This window comes from Leuciscus leuciscus (assembly GCF_965113295.1).
Source record: "Leuciscus leuciscus genome assembly, chromosome: 4".
Classification (NCBI taxonomy): Eukaryota; Metazoa; Chordata; class Actinopteri; order Cypriniformes; family Leuciscidae; genus Leuciscus; species Leuciscus leuciscus.
Window position 1 is genome coordinate 4,243,526 of NC_138728.1, and position 20,572 is coordinate 4,264,097.

At 38.4% G+C, this 20,572-nt stretch overlaps 1 protein-coding gene across 1 annotated transcript; it reads right to left on the bottom strand.

The window, feature by feature from the left end:
• Positions 1-274: 274 nt before the first annotated feature.
• Positions 275-19,982, bottom strand: frs2a (fibroblast growth factor receptor substrate 2a). The gene is made up of 7 exons (XM_082168440.1): positions 19,625-19,982; positions 6,170-6,258; positions 5,912-6,003; positions 5,264-5,450; positions 5,024-5,161; positions 4,784-4,947; positions 275-4,402 (listed from the first exon to the last, which is right to left on the bottom strand). The coding sequence occupies exons 3-7, from the start codon at positions 5,975-5,977 to the stop codon at positions 3,440-3,442; spliced, it is 1,518 nt and encodes a 505-aa protein (XP_082024566.1). The 5' UTR covers positions 5,978-6,003; positions 6,170-6,258; positions 19,625-19,982; the 3' UTR covers positions 275-3,439.
• Between the last annotated feature and the right edge of the window lie 590 nt (positions 19,983-20,572).

The following is a 20,572-nucleotide window of genomic DNA, read 5'->3' on the forward strand; positions in this document are numbered from 1 at the left end:
ACAGTACAGATCTCTTATTATCAAACTTGTTTCACAGGCTGTGTGTAATTGGGTTGCTACTGACATGGAGAATTGGTTCTTTTGAAATATGCTCGTCACACTGCAAGGACAAAAAAGCATGGTATTGCATTAGCTTGGAAATGTGCAAATATAAACTCCATCCCAGAAAATGCCGTTTTCATAAATAGAAATCAGACAATTCTGTTGCCAAAATGCATAAAAAAAAATAAAAAAAATCTGTTTTTGAGATTAAACCGATTGAGACACTCAAGAGTTTCATTTTGTTTTTTTAATGATTTTTTTGCCATGCTACAAAAATAGAGTTGGCACTGATGGCAAAGTAATAGTTGTCATTTTTAAGTAACTAAGTTAAGTAATAAAAAAAAACAAAAACATTTTACTAAACTGATATCAATACCCAATATATCAAATGCAAATATCAAAACTAGTTTCAGTACAACGTCCGTAATTGTGAAATACTCGCATAGGAATGTAACCTCCCTCTCTCTTTCTCTCTCTCTCTCTCACACACACACACACTCACACACACACACGTAATGCATCATTCCTGAAAGATCCCGACAATCATTCAGTTCTTCAGATTTGGCAAATGATCTTGATTTATACAGTTATTTCATTAGCACTCATGTGTTGCCAAAACTACTGTGTTTTTTTTTTTTACATGTGAACGTTCCTATATTTGCACTCTCTCTCAAAAAGGTAGAAAATAACATGATAATAATGCAATAAACTTTACAATAGAAGCTTTTACACAAGCTGGATGTCTAGAACAGTCCTCCACTCGCCGTAAACAGATTTGTCTTTTGTCTGGAAACCCTTAAGGACATCGAGTGCATTGAGACGAGCGATACAGTCACATGTGCAGCACCGCACAATCCTCCAGGTCCTTCTGAAACAGCATGATGCACCAGACCAGCTAAAGTGTGTTTAGCAAATACTTGAAGAAATCAGGCCTATAGTCAGCAATACAGTCAAGTGTTTGATAGGGATGCACTCAATCAGTTTCTGTGATTGCTGTTTTTATATTATGAATCTAGTAAAAAATTACAATGAACCTCTAATCTTAACATTTTGCTGGCTCTTTTGTGTAAAATTTGATATTTTAATGTGTGTAACGCCATAGGCTGTTTATATACTTCCAATATTGACCAATAAAAAAAAATAAAAAAAATACAAATAATAATAATAATAAAAAAGTGTAACCTGTCATAATAAAATATTTAAATTATTTATTTATTTATTTAAGAAACCTGTTTAAGTTCAAGGGAAAATAAGCCCTGATTTTTATCGGTTTCCAGTTTTGGTCATAGGAGAATATTTATATTATTATTATTATATATATATATTTTTTTAAGAAATCTGTTTAATTTTGAGGTAAAAAAATAAGCCCTGATTTTATGTGCTTCTAATATTGGCCAATTATTGGAAAAAATATAAATATTTGTAACCTGTCAGGAAAATATTAAAATTATTATTATTATTATTATTTTAAGAAGTATGTTTAAGTTGGGGTAAAAATAAGCCATGATTTTAGTCGGATTCTAATATCGGCCAATAATAAAAAAAAAATGTTTTTTTAAGTTTGGCCCAAAATATGGCCTGATTTAATATTTTATATACCAATATTTGATTTTTAAGAAACATGTTTTTAGTTGAGGGAAAAATAAGCCAAGATTTGATCGGCTTCCAATATCGTCCACTAATTAAGATACGGTAAAATTGTCCATTACCGACATAATCACTGATAAATAATCACTAATATTGTTAAATGTACAGATTGTACACCTGAAAACCCTTTAAACACCTGTAGCACTAAACACTTCAAATATCAGGGTTTCTTAGCAACTGAGAGCCAGGAGAAAGAGAAGAGGCGCTCACACACACTGGAGTGTATCCGGCGGGCAGTGAAGCGTGTCTTTGGTCGACAGACGTGAGCGTACAGCTGAAAACACACACGCACGCACACACACACACACACACACACACACACACACACACACACACACACACGCGGCGGGCTCTCATTTGGGATCACGCTAGCAGAAGGGCTGTGGAGTGAGAGCGAGTGTTTAAAGTGACTGCAGTGAACCATGTGATTCTAGAATACCGTAGCGAGCATCTTTTATTGCTCTCAAGTGCAAAATGAGTGACTTACATCAATGAAGTAACCACATAAAAGACGTATCTCGAACACTTGGATATTTTTTGAAAAGGAGAGAAAAACATCACAGCATTGATGAATGAGGTCTGGTAAAGCGTTTAGTGTTTCCTCATCTGTACCTGTGTCAGACCTGAGCGTATGAAGGCAGGTCAGTACAAAACTATATAGTACATATACTTAAACTGAGTCAATCTCACAAAACCTGTCACACATAGATCATATTTCATCCTGAATCTAAAGAAATACAAGCTTATATTTGCATAACGAAAATTTATGTGTTTTTTAAAAAAACATTTAAGAAGATATTCTGCATTTTCAAGCACATTATCATCCATAAATTCATACCTGGGTTTGTGAGGAGGAGGAGGAGGAGGAGATCAACTCTAATAATACTTATTAATACTCTTTAAATTCTTCTTCTAAATAATAATAATAATAATTGGGATCAGCAGCAAATGTCTATGATTACAATCCTAAATCATAAAATGACTGAGAAATGAGAATTTAAACAACTTTAGGGTTCAATTAATGCAGGTTTTGGCAAAAACAAAAAGTTTTATAAAATGATAAACCTTTAAAAAAAAATTATGAAAAGGGTAATAATATTCTGAAATGTTGTTACAACTTTTATTTTTTAAAATGTAATTTATTTCGGTGATGCAAACCTGAATTTTCAGCATCATTACTCCAGTCTTCAGTGTCACATGATCATTCAGTTTTTCATCAACAGTTTTTGCTGCTTAATATTTTAGTGGAATGTTTCTTGAGCAGCAAATCATCATATTAGAATGATTTCTGAGGGATTATGTGACACTGAAGACTGGAGTAATGATGCTGAAAATTCAGCTTTGATCACAGGAATAAATTACAATTTAAAATATTATTCACATAGCAAAGTTATTTTAAATTGTAAAAATATTTCAAATAATGTTCTGTATCTTTGATCAAATTAAATGCAGCCTTGGTGAGCATGAGAAGAACATTAGTGTGTATGTGATTAAATGTGATGATTTAGATTTTTAGGATCCACATTAGCTTCTTTTTTAATTGCCATACACCAGTTAAAATGTATATGTTGTATAAAAATACGACCTGAACCGACGGGTTTGCTGATATGAAAATAGGGTGAACGTGGAATATAATAATTTATTTCTTTAGATATCACAGTGAAATGTGACCTGACAGGTTTTCGTGAGATAAACTCCTGCATTCTGGGACGAGTAAACCGACTGGTTTGCTGGATCAGTGCTGGTCGGGTCACATGGGCAGGTCGGTGCTGTTGTGTCGAGTTTTCCTGGATGTGCCGTCATCCCGTGGCTGTGCTTTCTGCAGGCTGGACATGGCAGCCGTGCGCTCGATGTCGATGACGGCGTACAGCTCAGTCCGGCGCGTGGGGGTGGGTGGTAAGGGTGTGGTGGGTGTTTTGGGGGTGTGAGGTCCACTGGAGTCCGACACTTTGTCCATTTCCACCTCAATGTAGTTGAGCTGCCGGAGCGGGTCGCCCACCCCGAGCCTTCGGAGGTCAAAGCTGAATACGGTGGGCTGAGTGCTGGAGCAGTGGAGTTTGTGCGCGCTGAGAGGCACCGTGACGTTCTCCGTGTTGACGTAGTTGTGCTGGGGGTCGAGGGAATGGAAGCCGTTCAGAGAGGGCGACTTGAGATCGTCCTCGTCCTCCGCCTCGCTGTTGGGTTTGCGCGTCTCCCACACGGGCGGCAGCGCCGGCAGGTTCTCGTAGTTGAGCAGCGCAGTCCGCCGTTGGGCTGAGTTGTTGGCGTTGTGGGCGTCGGGAAGCGGCACAGGAGGTCTGTTTCGTCTCGCTCCGGACCCGACGGGTGCGACCACGCCGTTTTGCTGCTCGTGGGGCGTCTCTTTGCGCTCATCGCTATCGTAACCGGTGTCACAGTCTGTCGCAAGGCCTGTGCAGCCATTCACTGTCTTTGCAGGAGAAGTGGCGTTATCTGTACTAGAGCCGGCCACTCCTGCGTCCTGCTCGCCGAGATCTTGCGGGCTGTCCTTGAGCAGCATCTGTCTCTGGACAGGCGTAGGGCCTAAAACAAACTTTACACCCTCTGAGTCCAAAACCACGTGCGGCTCAGTCTCATTGGCCGGCGTTGGGAGTGCGCTCTCGGGATTGGACGTCCGGAGCTCCAGAGGGGCGTGGCCACTGCTACGACAGCGCCGTTCCTCTTGTAGACCCGTCGTGTTGACGTAAGTGTGCACCTGCACAGACAGTACATTCATCAGAAGAAAAATATGAATTAAGAGTTTTACATTTTCTTATAAAAATGCGTTTTTGAATTTTTCATTCAAAACATTCTATTTCTAATGTTTTTAAAAGAAGTCTCTTATGCTCATCAAGGCTGCATTTATTTGATAAAAAAAAAAACTGTAATATTGTGAAATATTATTACAATTTAAAATAATGGTTTTCTATTTTAATATACTTTAAAACATAATTTATTTCTGTGATGCAAAGCTGAATTTTCATCAGCCATTACGCCAGTGTCACATGATCCTTCAGAAATCATCCTAATATGCTGATTTGATACTCAGGCAACAAATGAAACCTTAATGTAAAGTGTTAGCCTGTCGTCTGCGTACCGTTTCATCATTGAGCAGCAGTGGGTGTGTTGATTCCTCCCCTACTGATGGTAACCTAGTGCTGCCCACTGAAGGATGGCGACTCGAAGGGCGCGAGGACGCGTCGCCAAATGACGGGTAACGGCCGATTCCATTGGCTACTGTTGGGACAGAGTAACCTGGAGCTGTAGAGAGAGCGATCGAAGAGTTAGTAAGAGAGTCCAGTATGAGTGTGAGTGCTGGAAGTGTGTCTGTTCTTACTGGTGGGAGTGTGTGGCGTCATTGGAAGCTCAGGCTCCAGCACTGGTTCCTCCACAACACTGATGCTGTTGTTGTGCATGATGTCCTGCAGCATGTTAAAGATCTCCTCGGCCCGTGCACACTTGAACGCGAATATCCCTGAAGAGGAGGGAAGAATGAATGTGAATGACACAAGTAATATCAGTCATACAGTAAAAGCAGATCTGATGGAGAGAGACTAAGTTAGCTCGTGAGTCTCACCTTGACCGGTTTGGCAGCGCCTGCCGCTCTCAAAGGAGAAGAGGTTGGAGTCGTAGCCATATCGACGCAGGCAGAGGTAGGGCCACTTAACGGCGTCTCGTTTGCGCGTGTGCAGAATGAGCTCTTCCTCCGTTAACTCCATCACGCCAGAGCCCAGCTCATTACCATCATCATCCACGTTTATCACCTACACACACACACACACACGTTCAACATCTGCACACTTCTAAACTCTAAATCATGTGTTAAAATAAATAAGTAAATAAAAATACAACTTTAGGGTTTTTTGGGTCACTATATAATTCCCATATTACACTGTTATTTCACAGTTTGGGGATTATTTTAAATTTTCCTACTTCATATTTTAGAATAAAGAGTCTAAACTGCGTCCGAACTTCTGCCCGGTAGTAAATGTATATGGCATAGTAAGAATCTGAACACCATAGACACACACAGATGCATCTTGGGTAAAGTAAGAACAGTGTCTGATCCTCTGAGAACACAAGAGCTGATTTATTTTCTTATTAGAGCATTGAATGATTTGGTATATTAACAAAAATGTGAACTTTACTCTCTGTAACGCATGGAATGGGTTCACCGCAGTACATGTGTGACAGACAGACACCTTCAGACCGTTTCGTTGCTCACTTTGAATTTGTTGTGATGGTTGTCAGGGATGATCTCTTTATCGGGACAGCTACAACAGCTCCCCATGGCGCCTTTAACACACCATTGGCCCCCTGCGCAGAAGAAAAGATGTGCGGAGAGAGAAAACATTTGAGAAACATCACACATGTTGTGTGTTTATTAGTAGAGAGGATGGAAAAGCCAAAAACATCCATCTGTCCCATTTGTGTAGATGTGTGTTAACTGTGATCGTCCAGCAGAGAGCGCTCCAGTGCTCACCTACATCCAGCCTTCAACAGTTCTGCTTCACAGCTCAACATCACACTTCCAGCATGTGTACGCGTGTGTGAGGGACAGAGATCAGCTTCCTGTGGAGGCAAGAACACACAAAACAAACTTAGGAACACATTTTCTTATCATGCATATACTGTAATCTGCCATTCTTCCCCGTCTCTGGTATAGTAAAGCCCTACCGAGTCGTCAGATATGAGTATATATATAAAGATCAGAGATGTACACATAAGATCCTAAGTTCAGGATAATCTAAATTTGTTGTAAATAAAGATTTATCATCTATTTCAGTCTTTCTACTTCAAAATGTTACGTTTAATTCAATGTTTTGCTTGCCGTTTCTTTGTGATTAACTAGCAATTCCTGAGTGACAATTGTTTCGAAGCAAATCCATTTTTTTTTTTTAAATCCATTTTTTAGTGTTGAAGATTTAAAACAAGCGTAAGCAAAGACCGGATTCTGACTCGAGTCCCCCGGCCGCCCTGCACATTTATAATTCATGCACACACTTCTTTTACATGAGCATCGAGAAATACTTCCCAGATCATAACAGCTGTTTGATTTCAATGCCATTTTCATCGGGTTTAAACGAAAGGATGTTTTTTGTGTGTGTTGTGCACTTGATCTTGCTGCTTTTGTTGGCCCCGATTTCTCTTTCTGTGATCAATAACATTGCGACTTACATCATTTTGAGTCTGTTTCAGGGGTCATTAAGAGGTCATGCACTCCAGCTACATTAATGAGTGATATATGGTTGATGAAACTCATCTGTCTCAACTGTATAATTAGGCTAGTTTCAGGTTCAGGGGTTCATCAGATGCATTTCTTGGGAGGCTTTTACTGAGACGTGTCTTTGCGTTTAAAAACTGCTGGACTAAATGCAACGGCATCTTTAAAAAAGGGTTTACTCCTGGTATTAAGATGCGTTTGGGTCGATGGGATCACAAGTAGACGAGGGAGACACAGTCCTGTTTACACCTGGTGTTTTAATCCATTTCTTTAGTCCACTTTCATCTTCTTCTGTCCTGAGTTCTTCGAGGGGAGGGTCTATGGGCGGATCTTTCGAATTACAAAACAAGCTCACGCAATTACGAATGAGACGTTTCTCATCTTCAAACCAAACTTGGGTCTTCAGCGCTTCCCATAATGTTGAGTAGACGCCGGTCTTTTGCTGCTGGTCGAACACGAGTGTCTTTACACTATGAAAGCAATCCGGTCAAATATGTTTACGTCTGAAAGTGGTAGAAAGTGGACAAGCTCAAAACGTTTAAGATGCTGTTTACGCCTGTATTTAGTTTCGTCCACTTGTGATCGGATGGACGAAAACATTTCTTAACACCAGGTGTAAAAAACCTGACAACTTTACACATTTAGCAGATGCTTTATTTAAATCCAACTTCCAAAAGAGAAGCAAAAGCAATCCGTCAACATGATCACTGATGAAAAATTGCACCCGAAACTACAAGCATTCATAGCAAAGTTAATGTCGTGGCTCAACCTTTAACAAAAAAAAGGGCAACAGATGATTTTAAATAAGAATTTGCAGCATGACCTAAAGCTCAGTTCATTATCGCCACTCATGAGGATGAAACGTGAATAATTCATGAGCTCCAGTAAAGCTCTGCTCTAGTTTACAGTTCATCTTCCTGCAGGAAACAAGCCGCTCTTTCCCCCTTACATTATCACTCATCATCATACATGCTAAAATGGTTTGAGTACGCCACACACACACACACACTACAAAAGTCAATCTTCAGAGTCTCTACACACCTTGTTATACGTCACGCCTCCTTTATGCAAAATTAACAGTCAGCACTGCAGCGCTCAGTTTTTCTTCTATATTTAATGAGTGAAGTATGTAGGGCGTATAGCGTGGAGGGAATTTCACCGGCAAAACCTGGCACCAGCCCGAATGTGTGTGTCCCACCTGCCCAGGTACATGTGGAGGTCATGTGACCACAGCTGCTCGCATTCCATCAGTTTAACATCCATCAACCAGAACAACTAATGCAAACGGCTCACAGTGTCAAATCTCACTCGCTTGTGGGCTCAAATCAAAAGACTCAAAACATTTAGTGATAAGGCATGTTTGCACAACTTGAATGAGCATTAAGGATCATCATCATCATGACACCCACTGCAAATTTCACTGCAAATTTCAAGTCCAAACGCCTACGACACACTCACCAGAGCGCACAGCATCTCTGGCTCTCCGTACGAGACGGATTAGCAGCGGCACGTCGAGATTCACTCATTCCTACTGCATGTTTGGGCAATTATCACCCCACGTAATGAGGGAGGTCATGACTAGCCTGCAATACCCTGCTAAACCACGAGCATGAGTCAGCCTCGCGCCGAGTCATATTACAGAGCCAATCTCAACTTGAAGAGGTCATTATCGCGGCTCTGCCTGGACGAATCTCATAAGCCTACGACTGGTGCGTATTTGATCAGATTGGTTGCTTGCAGATGTTTGTTCGTTGCTGCGTGCAACCAATGAGGATCATGCAAAAGAAAGCCGGAGAACGTTGAGTTGATCATTTATTTTAAGCTCACAACTACAAGTTCTCAGTGAATGTTGCTCCACTCGTCTCTGCTTCTGTTCTGAGTTTGAGTCGCTTATTACATGCATTTGGGAACGAAACATGCGACAACCATATTAACCAACTTGTAATGAGAATCGCTCATAAATCGGCTGTTGTCAACAAGACAGAAGCTTTAAGGGATCCATCCAAATCCACCAAAACAAAAGCTTGATATATTAATGTTTGAAAAGGAAGAAATTAAGAAAGCCAAAACTGGTATTGTTGTATTTTTACAGTTGTATCATTATTTTTTATTTTACAATACAGTTACTATTTTATTTAGTAATCATTATAATTACTATTATTATTACTACTACTATGATTTTTAATAATATCTCTCTCCATCTTTGACTAATTATTATAATATTATTTATTAAATATTATTATATATTATTATTTTGTATTCGTATTGACATTTCACAAATACAAAATGTGCAAACCTACAAACAACCACAGCAAACCTGAAGCGTTTTGATTTTAAATCACATCACATATTACGATATTAATATTTCTTTTTTTTAATGTTTTTTTATTTAGTAATAATAATTAGTATTAGTATATTAGTAAAAAATAATATATTAATATTGTAATTTTAGTTTATTAAATTACAATTTTACATTCTCAATTTTTTTTACAGTGAAATTATATATTTATTATTTTGTATTTTTATGAATAATTTTACTTCGTAATAATAATGATAATAATGATATATTATTATATTAATATTCATATATAATAAAAAAAAATTGTGAAATTGTGCAGCTTTACAAACAAACATGGAGTTTTTTTTCCCTTTTCTTTTTAAATCACACTTAATCGCAATTAGATTTTTTTCCCCCCCCAAATGCAGGCCTAATTATTAGTATTTTGAGAGCAGGAAAAACAGACACGTTTAGTGTGAGAGGCGAGGGGTCACGAGGCACGTAGACTACATACTGAGACCTCCAGGGAAAGATGGACGACAAGTCAAACACTTTCACTGAAAACACAGGGGAACCGCTGCGGGTAAAGATTGCACTCCTCTGACTTCATCGCCCTCAAACACGCACACACACACACACACTCGTGGGCTGTATGTGTGTGTGTGTGTTACAAACCATGCGATGACTGAAGCCACTGTGTCTCTCCCCCGCACAATGTTCGCATTCCACGGGGCACAGGGTGTGGATACAGAGGTAGATTTTTTCATACACAAAAATGCCTTTCTATCTCTCTCTCTTCATCTTCGGCTCACCCACTCCTCCTCTGCTGGTGCTGCAGAGGCTTGTCATACGGCGGCCAATCTGTGACTCACTGGATTTGCATTCTGGGAACGGTGTGGGGTCACTGGAGCACTGAAGTGTTATTCTGCATTCGTAAAGAATTCTAATAGTATAAACAGCGCGCTGGAAAGAATGAGTCAGGAGACGCTCTTAACAAGCACTTTAGAGCTCGTATTAACAGCCATTTGAAGCCATCACATGCAATTTGGTTCAACATCTTGCCAATTTGCTTGTTACTTGCGGTCCATCACATAAATTGAAACGTACAACCCTGACAGGTAACTGAACTGTAGCACCACAATACAGCATTATTGTGTGCCATGCCATGACACAGACAGCTTCGCAAATTCCAGCGTAACTGCATCTATTTATATCTGCTGAATAAATAAAAGGGCATTCAAGAAGAAACATTTGAGGCTATAAACAGCTATTCTGCTGAGAAAAGATGTTTTCTATCGGTTTTAAGTGCTTGTACCGCATGTAAAACTTGCTATTCAATAGGTCTTTTGCTAAGTGAATGGTTGCCAGGGTGTTGCTATAGGCTGTAGATGCTAAATGTTTTTTTTTTTTGCATGTTTTGAGACCATTTCAATGGCAAGAAAAAAGAAAAAAAAAAATGGTAAAAGGCCAAGGTTGCGATTTTATTAAGCATATTTAAGAATATGCACTGAATGTTTGCATTAAATGCTGCTTCACACAAACTTTCCTAACTTTTAACTGGCTGTTGCAACAACAGAAAATATTTGAATGGTTCAACATTTTGAATATGAAGAAATTAAGATATTAGTATTAGTATAATAGCAAATTATAAAAAGATACATTAGTATTGAAATTTGACAGTAAAATACTGTAAAATAAAATTATAATTTTCTTAAATACTCAATTGTTATTTAAAAGTGAATTATTACATTCATATATTTATTTTTTATGTTTATCATTTTATTAATATTTTGAGTTAGCTTTCTTATATCTTTAGTTTTCATGTTAATTTGTTTAATTTGTAGTAATTTTGTTGTGTGTCTGTCATTTTATTTTTATTTCAGTTAAGTTTTATTTCCAGTTAATAATTTTAGTGCTTTAACTTAAACTCATTTAATTTTTTTGCCAAGGCAAGTTTTTCAACTAATATTTATATTTTATTTTGGCTTTATTTCAATTAACAGAAATGTTTGTATTAGTTGTAGCTTTAGTTCACTGCAGCCCAAGCACAACTAATCTGGAGATTTAAAAAAAAATCAAAAATGCATCTTAAAATCGAGAGAGAATAATATTCTCCAAATTGTGCAAGCCTAATTTAAACGCTCTGGGTCTGAATTACATTTACATTCATGCATTTAGCATCCAAAGCAACTTGCATTGCATTCAATCTATACATTTGATCAGGTGATGCATTCCCTGGATATCGAACCTGTGAAACCTTGGTGTTTCTAGCGCCACACTGTACAGTTGCTACAGGAATGCATTAGCATGGTACAGGGATGTGCACTGTACATGCACTGTGAGAATGATGGTGGAAAGTCATGAGTGGGGGATTAGCATGAACTAACCCCACACCTTTGAACACGGCATTCCAAGCCTGGGAAAAAAAAAAAACACGTCTCGATGCAGCGACCCTCCAGTAACTCCTTACACAAAGCTACATTCTCCAGAGTCCCAACTCTGAAATAAAGATACACTCCTTCCCTTCACGCTGGAATGTAAACACCATTTAATGTTGGGTTTCTTGGGCTTTCTGGTTTGGAAAAATAGGATACAGAAATGCATGGTTGCTTTAAAGCGTCTATTCCCAGGGGAGGGCTATTGATATGACAGACAGCTCGTCTCCAACTGGCAATGAATAAGCGCCACGGGCACACCCACTCATTAGGACAAAGATTTATTACAACTTTAATGGCTCTGACAGCAAAACCGTCCAGACAGGCATCAGATGATGCTGACGGGGGAGAAAAGAGCTTTAGCTCTCAATCCAAAAACAGGAGGATAAATCAGATCCATTGATCAGAGACTCATGATAGGCTTTTAGAAAAGAGGAGGAAATCCATGGGTTTTAGCAAAACTTCAACTGTTCAAGTGAGAATAGCAAAATAAATCAGCCTTTAACCACACAAGCCTACTGTATTATATTTGATGTGCACATTTCGAAAGCCTCTAAATGATCAACATGATCCAAACCTGTTGCATTCAACATAATTGAATGATGCATAATTGATAGTTTATACTTTATCAAGTAAAACGACGTAATTGCAAAAACATCCATCTTTTATAGACCTTCTGTAGCCCCGCCCCTTTTCAGCGCTGCGCTCGTTGTCTTTTGACTTCCGGTCTGTATATTTTCACAGCGATTTTGCGTGTTTATTAATGAACGGCTCGTTTTAAAATCTTCCCCGTCGACTGACATTTGTTAAGACATCTGCTTTAAACATTACAGCCCTCATGATAACTTTCGTTAACTTTACATTAAGTAAATCCACTTCAAAAGCGAATTACTCCTGGACAGCAGCGCCATAGAAATATACAGAGCGACCGCAAAACGGAAGTTAAAAGACAATATTCTAAAGATGGCGGCGCCCTCGTTTCTCTGGCGCATAAGGTCTATAGAGTTAACGTAAACGTTACATTGACTTTTTATATTGTTAGTATTATTTCAAGATGAACATTTACTGGACTGAAGCAAACAGGTTTACTTGATTATCCTTTTTTTTTTTTTTTTTTTTATAAAAATCATGTTAAAAATAGTTTGTGTCTGATCAAAACCTTCTCTATTTTGGGGTAAATTCATCTCTCACTTGGTAGAAGTCATTCAGTTAGACGGATCATGGACATACGGTATGACGTGCCTTCATCCCTTAAAAAAGCATCAACAAATGTATGCAACATAAAAAGAAAATACAACCCCAAACAAATCTGATCCACTCTAAACCCGACTAAAAACAAGACTCAACATTTTAGACTTGCAACATTTAGAAAACTGGACATTTCTATCTTGAGACGTGATACAGATGTCGCAATTCCCTAGTAAGCAATAGCATGATTGATTTTTTGGGTTCCCTGAGGTCGCAGTCCTCCAGAGGACTATTTGCATTATGAACAGTGATGCAGAACTGACAAGCTTTAATGAGTATTCACTAAACAGGCTAATTACAGAGCTAAAGTTATGCTGTAAGTATGATCAGCCATATGTTTAAGAGCAGCTGCAATGAGTGTGTGGGACGGGTGGGAGGTAGAGAGCTCTCCAGCGATACTGTGCTCTCCTGGCGTACGAGAGAGAGAGAGTGAGTGAGTGAGTTCTTCCTCGTATGGCTATGTCACCCTGGTAACCCAGCGCTCCCAGTATGGCCAGCTGGTGAACGCTGAGCGACTCGCACACTTCAAACGAGCGCCAGAGTTTACTTTACCTCCCACCAGAAACACAGAGGACGAGAGACACCGTGTCAGAGCGGGGGAGGTAAAATAGGAGATTATTTTATAACTCATACCAACTCTGGTTTAAAAGAAAAATGTACTACAATAAGGCAGAAATGATATATTTGTCTTGCAATATCTGAGTTTTAAAATTGCTTTACTGTATATTCTTTATCCTGATTTTTTATTTTAAACTTGTTTAACACTTCCTCTCTCCTTAATTGTAAGATTAATCTCACAAAAAAAAACATTTTCAGGTCACAATTCACCCCAAATAAAAAAAATATATATATATTGTGCATAAAAAGAAACCTATTTTAAGGCCAGTACTTTATTAATTCACCCTAAATTCATATAATAAATTAGAACTTAGATTCTGCATGATTGAAGAAAGTAATAGCCAATTTTTAATTGCGATTCACAAATGATTTTTAATATTAATATGAGAATACTCAAATTAAATTAATGTCACAATGCAAAGAAATATGCTAAATAAAATTTAGAAAATTATTGAAATATGACCCGGGCATGTCATGGTTATAAATAATTGCGATTAATTGTTCATATCACTTACAATGTAAGCTTATGTTATTTGTTTTACTTGGAATAGTTTATAATATGATACAAATTATAATCAAAATAGGCCCATATGATTTACTTTAAGGCTGTGAAAATTCATAATATTTGTATAATTACTTTTTTATAATATAATATACTGTAACTGGCAAAACATGATTAAAATTTAAACTGGTTATCACAAATAATTGTGATCAGAATGGATAATCAGATCAGACGATTAATTGGTAATTGTGACAGGCCTAACTAGGCATGATCTTGAAAGCTTTTGCGAGATTCATCCTGTAAATGGAGTAAATAAATGTAACTCAGGTCTCCAATAAAGGGCTATGATGAAAACGAGGAGCCTCCAGTGAAACTATGAAATAGTGGCTATTAGCTCTTCACATAGCAAACAAGCTTAAGCTCGTGTGGGAGGCGCAAGATCAGAAAGAGAGCGGCCGACCTCGCTGCATGATCCTTCTCAAGAGAGGACAAGAGAAGGGGGAGGGAGTGAGAGAAAGATAAAGAAAGTCCATCTGAATACTGAAATACAGAAATCAAGCACAGGTCAGTTCAGTCACTGAGGACACAGAGGCCGTCCGCTGACCCGCATGAGGACAGTAAAGCCTCAAGAGTCAGGTCTTAAAGGGGTGGTTGATTATCATTTCACTTTTCTAACTTTAGTTAGTGTGTAATGTTGCTGTTTGAGCATAAACAACATCTGCAAAGTTACAACGCTCAAAGTTCAAAGCAAAGGGAGATTTTTGCTTTTAAAGAAATTGCTTTTTAAGGACAACAACAAACGGCTGGTAGAGACTACACCACATTCCTCCCGGTTTAGTGACATCACCAACCCTAGAATTTACATAAACCCCGCCCCCTGAACACGATTTATAGATTATCAAGACAGAATATGCTAATCAATGACCAGAAGATAACTACACATAAGCTACATAAATTCATCAACTAAACATTCTGTTGCTTCTACATGTCACTTCTTCTTGAGTCTCTCCATCATTGTCTGAATCCGGTTTGAACATAAAAGGCTAAAAGTTTTTGAAATTTTCAGTGCATGCCTGTGTGAGTGCAAGATGTTGAAGCTCCGCCCCCTGTGCCGGGAGCAGAAGCTCATTTGCATTTAAAGGGACAGACACAAAACTGTGCGTTTTTGCTCACCCTCAAAAAGTGACAATTTTAACATGCTATATAAAAATATCTGTGGAGTATTTCGAGGTAAAAACATATGTTCAACATATGTGAGCAGAGGTATACTGTCAAAGAACATCCCGACGTAGAGAGCGTCGTTTGGATGAATATGTTAATATGTGCGGCGCGCTTTCCTTTCAATAATAAAATAAAACAAGAAAACTGACAGTGGTTTTCTTAAAACTAGTTAAGAGAGCGTCTGATGACAGCGATGTGGATGTTTGCACGAGCTCTGCAATTCGGCACTCCAGTAAAGTCACTTCACTTCATTTTATACAATAGATTTGTTTACAACTTTACAGTATCAAACATTAAAAACCAGTGTCAGTGTCTCTTTCAATTGAAATTACAACTTCAGTTTCTACTATAAAGCAGCTCTCAAGTCAGTGTGTTCATGTTTTTACTCGCGGTCGTCTGACCTCGACGGACTGAACAGAAGAAATGAACTGGAGAAGATTTCCACGGCAATGAAGGCGGAGCCTCAGAGCCACAACTTCCTATCACGTGATCGCCACAGACCAATGGTAGTTGTTCACCAGCCAGAGCAAACTTTTCCGGAAAGTTCGCTTTGGCAAGAAGTTTCAAACTCCGTTTTGACCAGATTTTGTTTAGTTCGTTCTTCAATTACGCTTGAAGTATATCGGAGCCTTTAAAACTCACATTCTGTGGTCTCACACACACACACAAAAATGTATTTACTCTCCAAAATGGTATGAAACTTAGATGGTCAACACTACTTGTTTTCTGTAGATCTGCTTCATAGCTGAATCAACAACAAAAAATTCACAATTGACACATTTTTACAACATGACACTGTTCTTGAACTGAATCAACACTGAACTGACTAGAGCTGAATGTTGACACTATTGTCTTTTTTTTTTTAGCTGTTTTACAGCAGAATTTCTCATATTTTATGAAGGTTGCATTATTGATTCTGTTACTGTCCTGTTTATAACTGAAGCTGCTTTGAAACAATCTTGTATAAAGTGCTTTATACATAAAGTTGATCTGAACGTTGGGTATATTGAATGCTGAAGAACGTTGGGGTCCAAACAACACAGGAGGACCCCATTGACTTTCACCGTACAGACAAAACTCCCCCACAAATGTTTCAATATATATTATTTTGTTTTCCACAGAAGAAATAAAGTCCCTTTAGAGGGACTGTGAATGTAGTCTGAGATAAAACATTTGTAGACAAATTAGTATGTTGTTATTCTCATTAATGCATTAACAAATTGTTAGTGTCAAGTAAAAAACTTTTAAAAGGAGCTCAGCTGTTTATGCTCCTCTAAACAAAAACTCAGAGATGTAAAGTCCAGGTTCAGAAGGTAAAAGTCCTCCTCAGTGTTTCGTTCCAATCACCAGGATTTGCTAATTAGCAGGTTCTCAGCCAGGAGGAGATATAACTAATTAGTAGTGGTGCAACGGATCATCATCGATCCGTGATCCGTTCGGATCAATATCTTCGGTTCGGCACTCACGTGATCCGCGGATTGATTGATGAAAAAAAAGTTGTGCGCATGTTCAGTCCACACACAGCGTGGTCATGGCGAGCGTTATGAACCGCAGAGAGCGTGACGCCTCATTCGCGCCGCAAAACCTCCAGACGTGCGTAAACGCGTCTTTACATTGACTTCACATTGAAATCACTCGCGCCAGACGCTCTATTCGCGTTTGGTGTGAACGCAGCATGGGTGACGGCGAGAGAGAGAGAGAAAGAGTGCCTGCGAGTGCGAGCGAGCAAGGTAATACGTTGTCAAATATGTTTAAACTTAAATGAACTACACAAGTAGTTATGTCTCTTTGTATTAATTTGTCCTGTTATTGACATAGGCCTAATGCGCGTCATTGACAAAATGCGCAACCAGATGGTCGAATAATTCGAATATGTGTTTTTTAGAGGGAATATTCGAACGTCATTTTTTAGCAATTTTGACAGCCCTATATGACAGTGGAAACACATAAAGCATTGGTCCATGTTTAAAGGAAGGAGATGCCTTTTTATGTTGCACTTTAAGTTGTTTTTCATTAATTATGTTAAAAAGAAGATATTATGCCTTGTGCACTTTAAGTTGATTTTATATATTTTAATTTAACAATTTAAAAGTGTTAATAAAAAAATAAAATAAAATTTTGCTGATCCGAAAAATGATCCGATCCGTGACTCTGATCCGAGAAACGATCCGAACCGTGAGTTTTTTGATCCGTTGCACCCCTACTAATTAGTGAAATCAGCTGGCCGAGTTCATGGGTTATGAAGGACTTTTACTTTCTGACTCCTGGACTTTACACCTCTGCAAAAGCTTTAATCAAACTGAAGGCTAAACACTGAATAGTTCTGGTTATCTATTGCGTTATTGAACGATTGTGATGATGATGATTCAGCTCAATTCTTCTAACATGGTTATTTTGATAGAAGAATGAAAGAAAACTGCCGAGCTGCTCCAAGTGTTTTCATAAGAGCAGCGAAGCTATTTCACTGAGCCACTGAAAAGAACTGGACGGCCTTCAGAACTTTTGCTCCATTATCTGCAATTCAACACAGCCTCAAAATCAACATTTATTCTTTATTACGGAGAAGAAGAAAAGTCGTTCTGCCTTTAAACCGAGCATGAAAACGATTGGTAGATGATAAGACGTGCCAAGAGAGCCACAACACTAAATGCTGAATTTCACTGAGATTTGAGAGCATTATTGTGTAGTGCTTTAAAACTACTTGCTTAAGAGAATGGACACCTAACCCAATGTCAATACTAAGTTAATGCGTTTAAAGCATCCTTTCGCTGCTAAGAGTACATGACGTAAAAGTGCGTCAGAGAAAACGTCAAATGCAATAACGGGAAACCATAAAGGCAGTGCTGCTGAGTCACTGGGCAAACAGGAGAAACACAGTCATCATCAGCACACACACACACACAGATTTGAGGGAGCGTGTGTATGAGACGTCTTTACACTGTCCTGCTTTTTGATATCTATCAGCAGCACGAGGCGGCATTAGACTTCTGCCAAAGCTTTATCCTATGGGTGGAGATGTTCTTGGTCGTTACACCCAAAGGTTCTTCACTTAAGCGCAATCATGATGACTCCAGGTGTGGTGATCTAGAACACACCACACCCATTAGAAAAGGGACTAATATGTCCTCCATTCAGCTCATGCCATCACCAGGCTGGTGATTTGGAGGGGAACATCTGGAGTTATTAACTATGAAGCAAATCCAATACCTACTCTTACATTTGCATGGACCAATAATCTATCTCTAAATAACCCACCAGACATGTGCATGTCAACCTGAGTGATTTGCGGTGCAATATAGGGTCCTGCTGCTGAATCGGTTCAACATTTCATCACATAGGAAAAGTGAAGGACATAATTGCTGCATCACTGCTGACCGCTGCTTTCCCAGAAACAACACATTGCCAGACTGCAAGCGAGGTTCTTGGAAACACACGACCCTTGAGGAGCTCTGAGGATCAATGCCGCTGATGGAGTGTTATGAATCACATCATGTTAGTTAAGATACAAGCTGTATGTCTTTTAGCATATACGCTCAAGGTGAACAGTATACTACTAACAGTAACAGTATACAGAAGTATTCAATGCGTTGTTTACATTACACTACATAGAAAAACATCAGAAATGTTGCATAGCTTGAGCTAAAATGAAATAAAGTATGCAAATACCGAGAATGGAGGGAGTCTATATATATATATAAACAAGCAATGTCACTGATTATTATCAGGTTTATTAATTAATAATCATACCCTTGATTTACCCTCTGAAAGTCAAACTAGTGAATTATGTGTTTATAGGTTCATTTAAAAATCTGAAAACCCACAGAATGTAACTTTAATATAATTATTTATAAATAAAACAAGTATGATGTGTATGATGGTAACCCAAACCACCAGACCTGAAACTATTCGCCATGAAATCACCATCAAATGCACTTAAAATGCATTTGTAAGTTACAATGAGTTGTTATTTTCTATAAACACAATATTAGTTCATCATCACTTATCAGGATAAATACACACACCAGTTTAACTTTTACTAGCGAATTCATGTTTATTGTGTAGCCTATATTTGACATTTGTAAGCTTTTATCAGAATGTTTTGATAAACTCCAGTTTAACTGCACACACACACACACACACACACACACACACACACACACACACATCAAAAATGTTTGAACACACTGATGCCATACTTTATTACATCAGAGGTCAAACAAGTTTTAAACTCTTTTTTTCGCACCAAAATAACAAACCAACAGGAGAAAATATGTCATAAAACCCAAAGTCTTGGCTGGTTTACATTATATAATAGTTTTGTGAAGCTACTATGCTAATTACGTAGCCAGCTAACAACTAATCACAGCAGAACAGATTTGATTTAAGAAAAAATAGGGTAAATGCGTACTTACTATAGTCATATCTCCACTGATGAGATTAATAAGTGGTTAATTGTGTAGATAAGCGTAGTAAATGAGTGTTTTCCAGTCAAATGTGTAAAATCTCTTCACGGGACTCATCGCCCGAATCAAACTCCCTCACAGGCACCAAAAAACAGCGAAACTTTTCCATCTATCCATGTCCTGTAGTCCCGATACGGCTGGGAAACCAAAGGAAAACGCTTGAAAATGTTATTCCGATACTGAGTTTGAAGTCTAACCGTTTTCACTGTGAACTCTATGTAAATAAATGCGATATTTTCGTTGAGCAGCAGCAGAAAGTGAAGGCGCTCGCGCAGACTCAATGTGAGCTCGCGCAGCTCTGCTCTCTCACTCTCATCAGGCCAGAGAGAGAGTGGGAGAGAGAGAGAGAGAGAGAGAGAGAGAGAGAGAGAGAGAGAGAGAGAGAGAGAGAGAGAGAGAGAGAGAGAGAGAGAGAGAGAGAGAGAGAGAGATCTGCCCCATTACTACTGCATCCGGGTCGTGTGTGTGTATATGTGAGGCACTCATTTCTGAAAATAAAGAAAAAACTTATGAGCTAGGAAGAGGATTCCAGTATAACCCTTTCAAAACATTAAAGCTAACTAAATAGTTTTAACTTTGTAAAGGTAGCCTGAAATAGTTTATATAGGCTGTCTGTTTCTGCATCAAAAAAGAAAACTCGAAAAACATGCATCTTTGCTTTTTCATATAAGATCATTGTTATATTGACATTGTCCTTAATATTTTCCCTTTAAATATCATTAATACAATAAACAAATCTCAGAATACTATAAAGAGTGGTTGGCAAACGCTGTATGGTCGTGCTTTAGCAGCCTCTAGTGGAAGTACAAGCATTGTACACCCTTAAAACAGCAGTTTTTTCTCTTCTAATCATCCCATGGGCACATACTTCCCTACTATATAGATTACCTACTCATG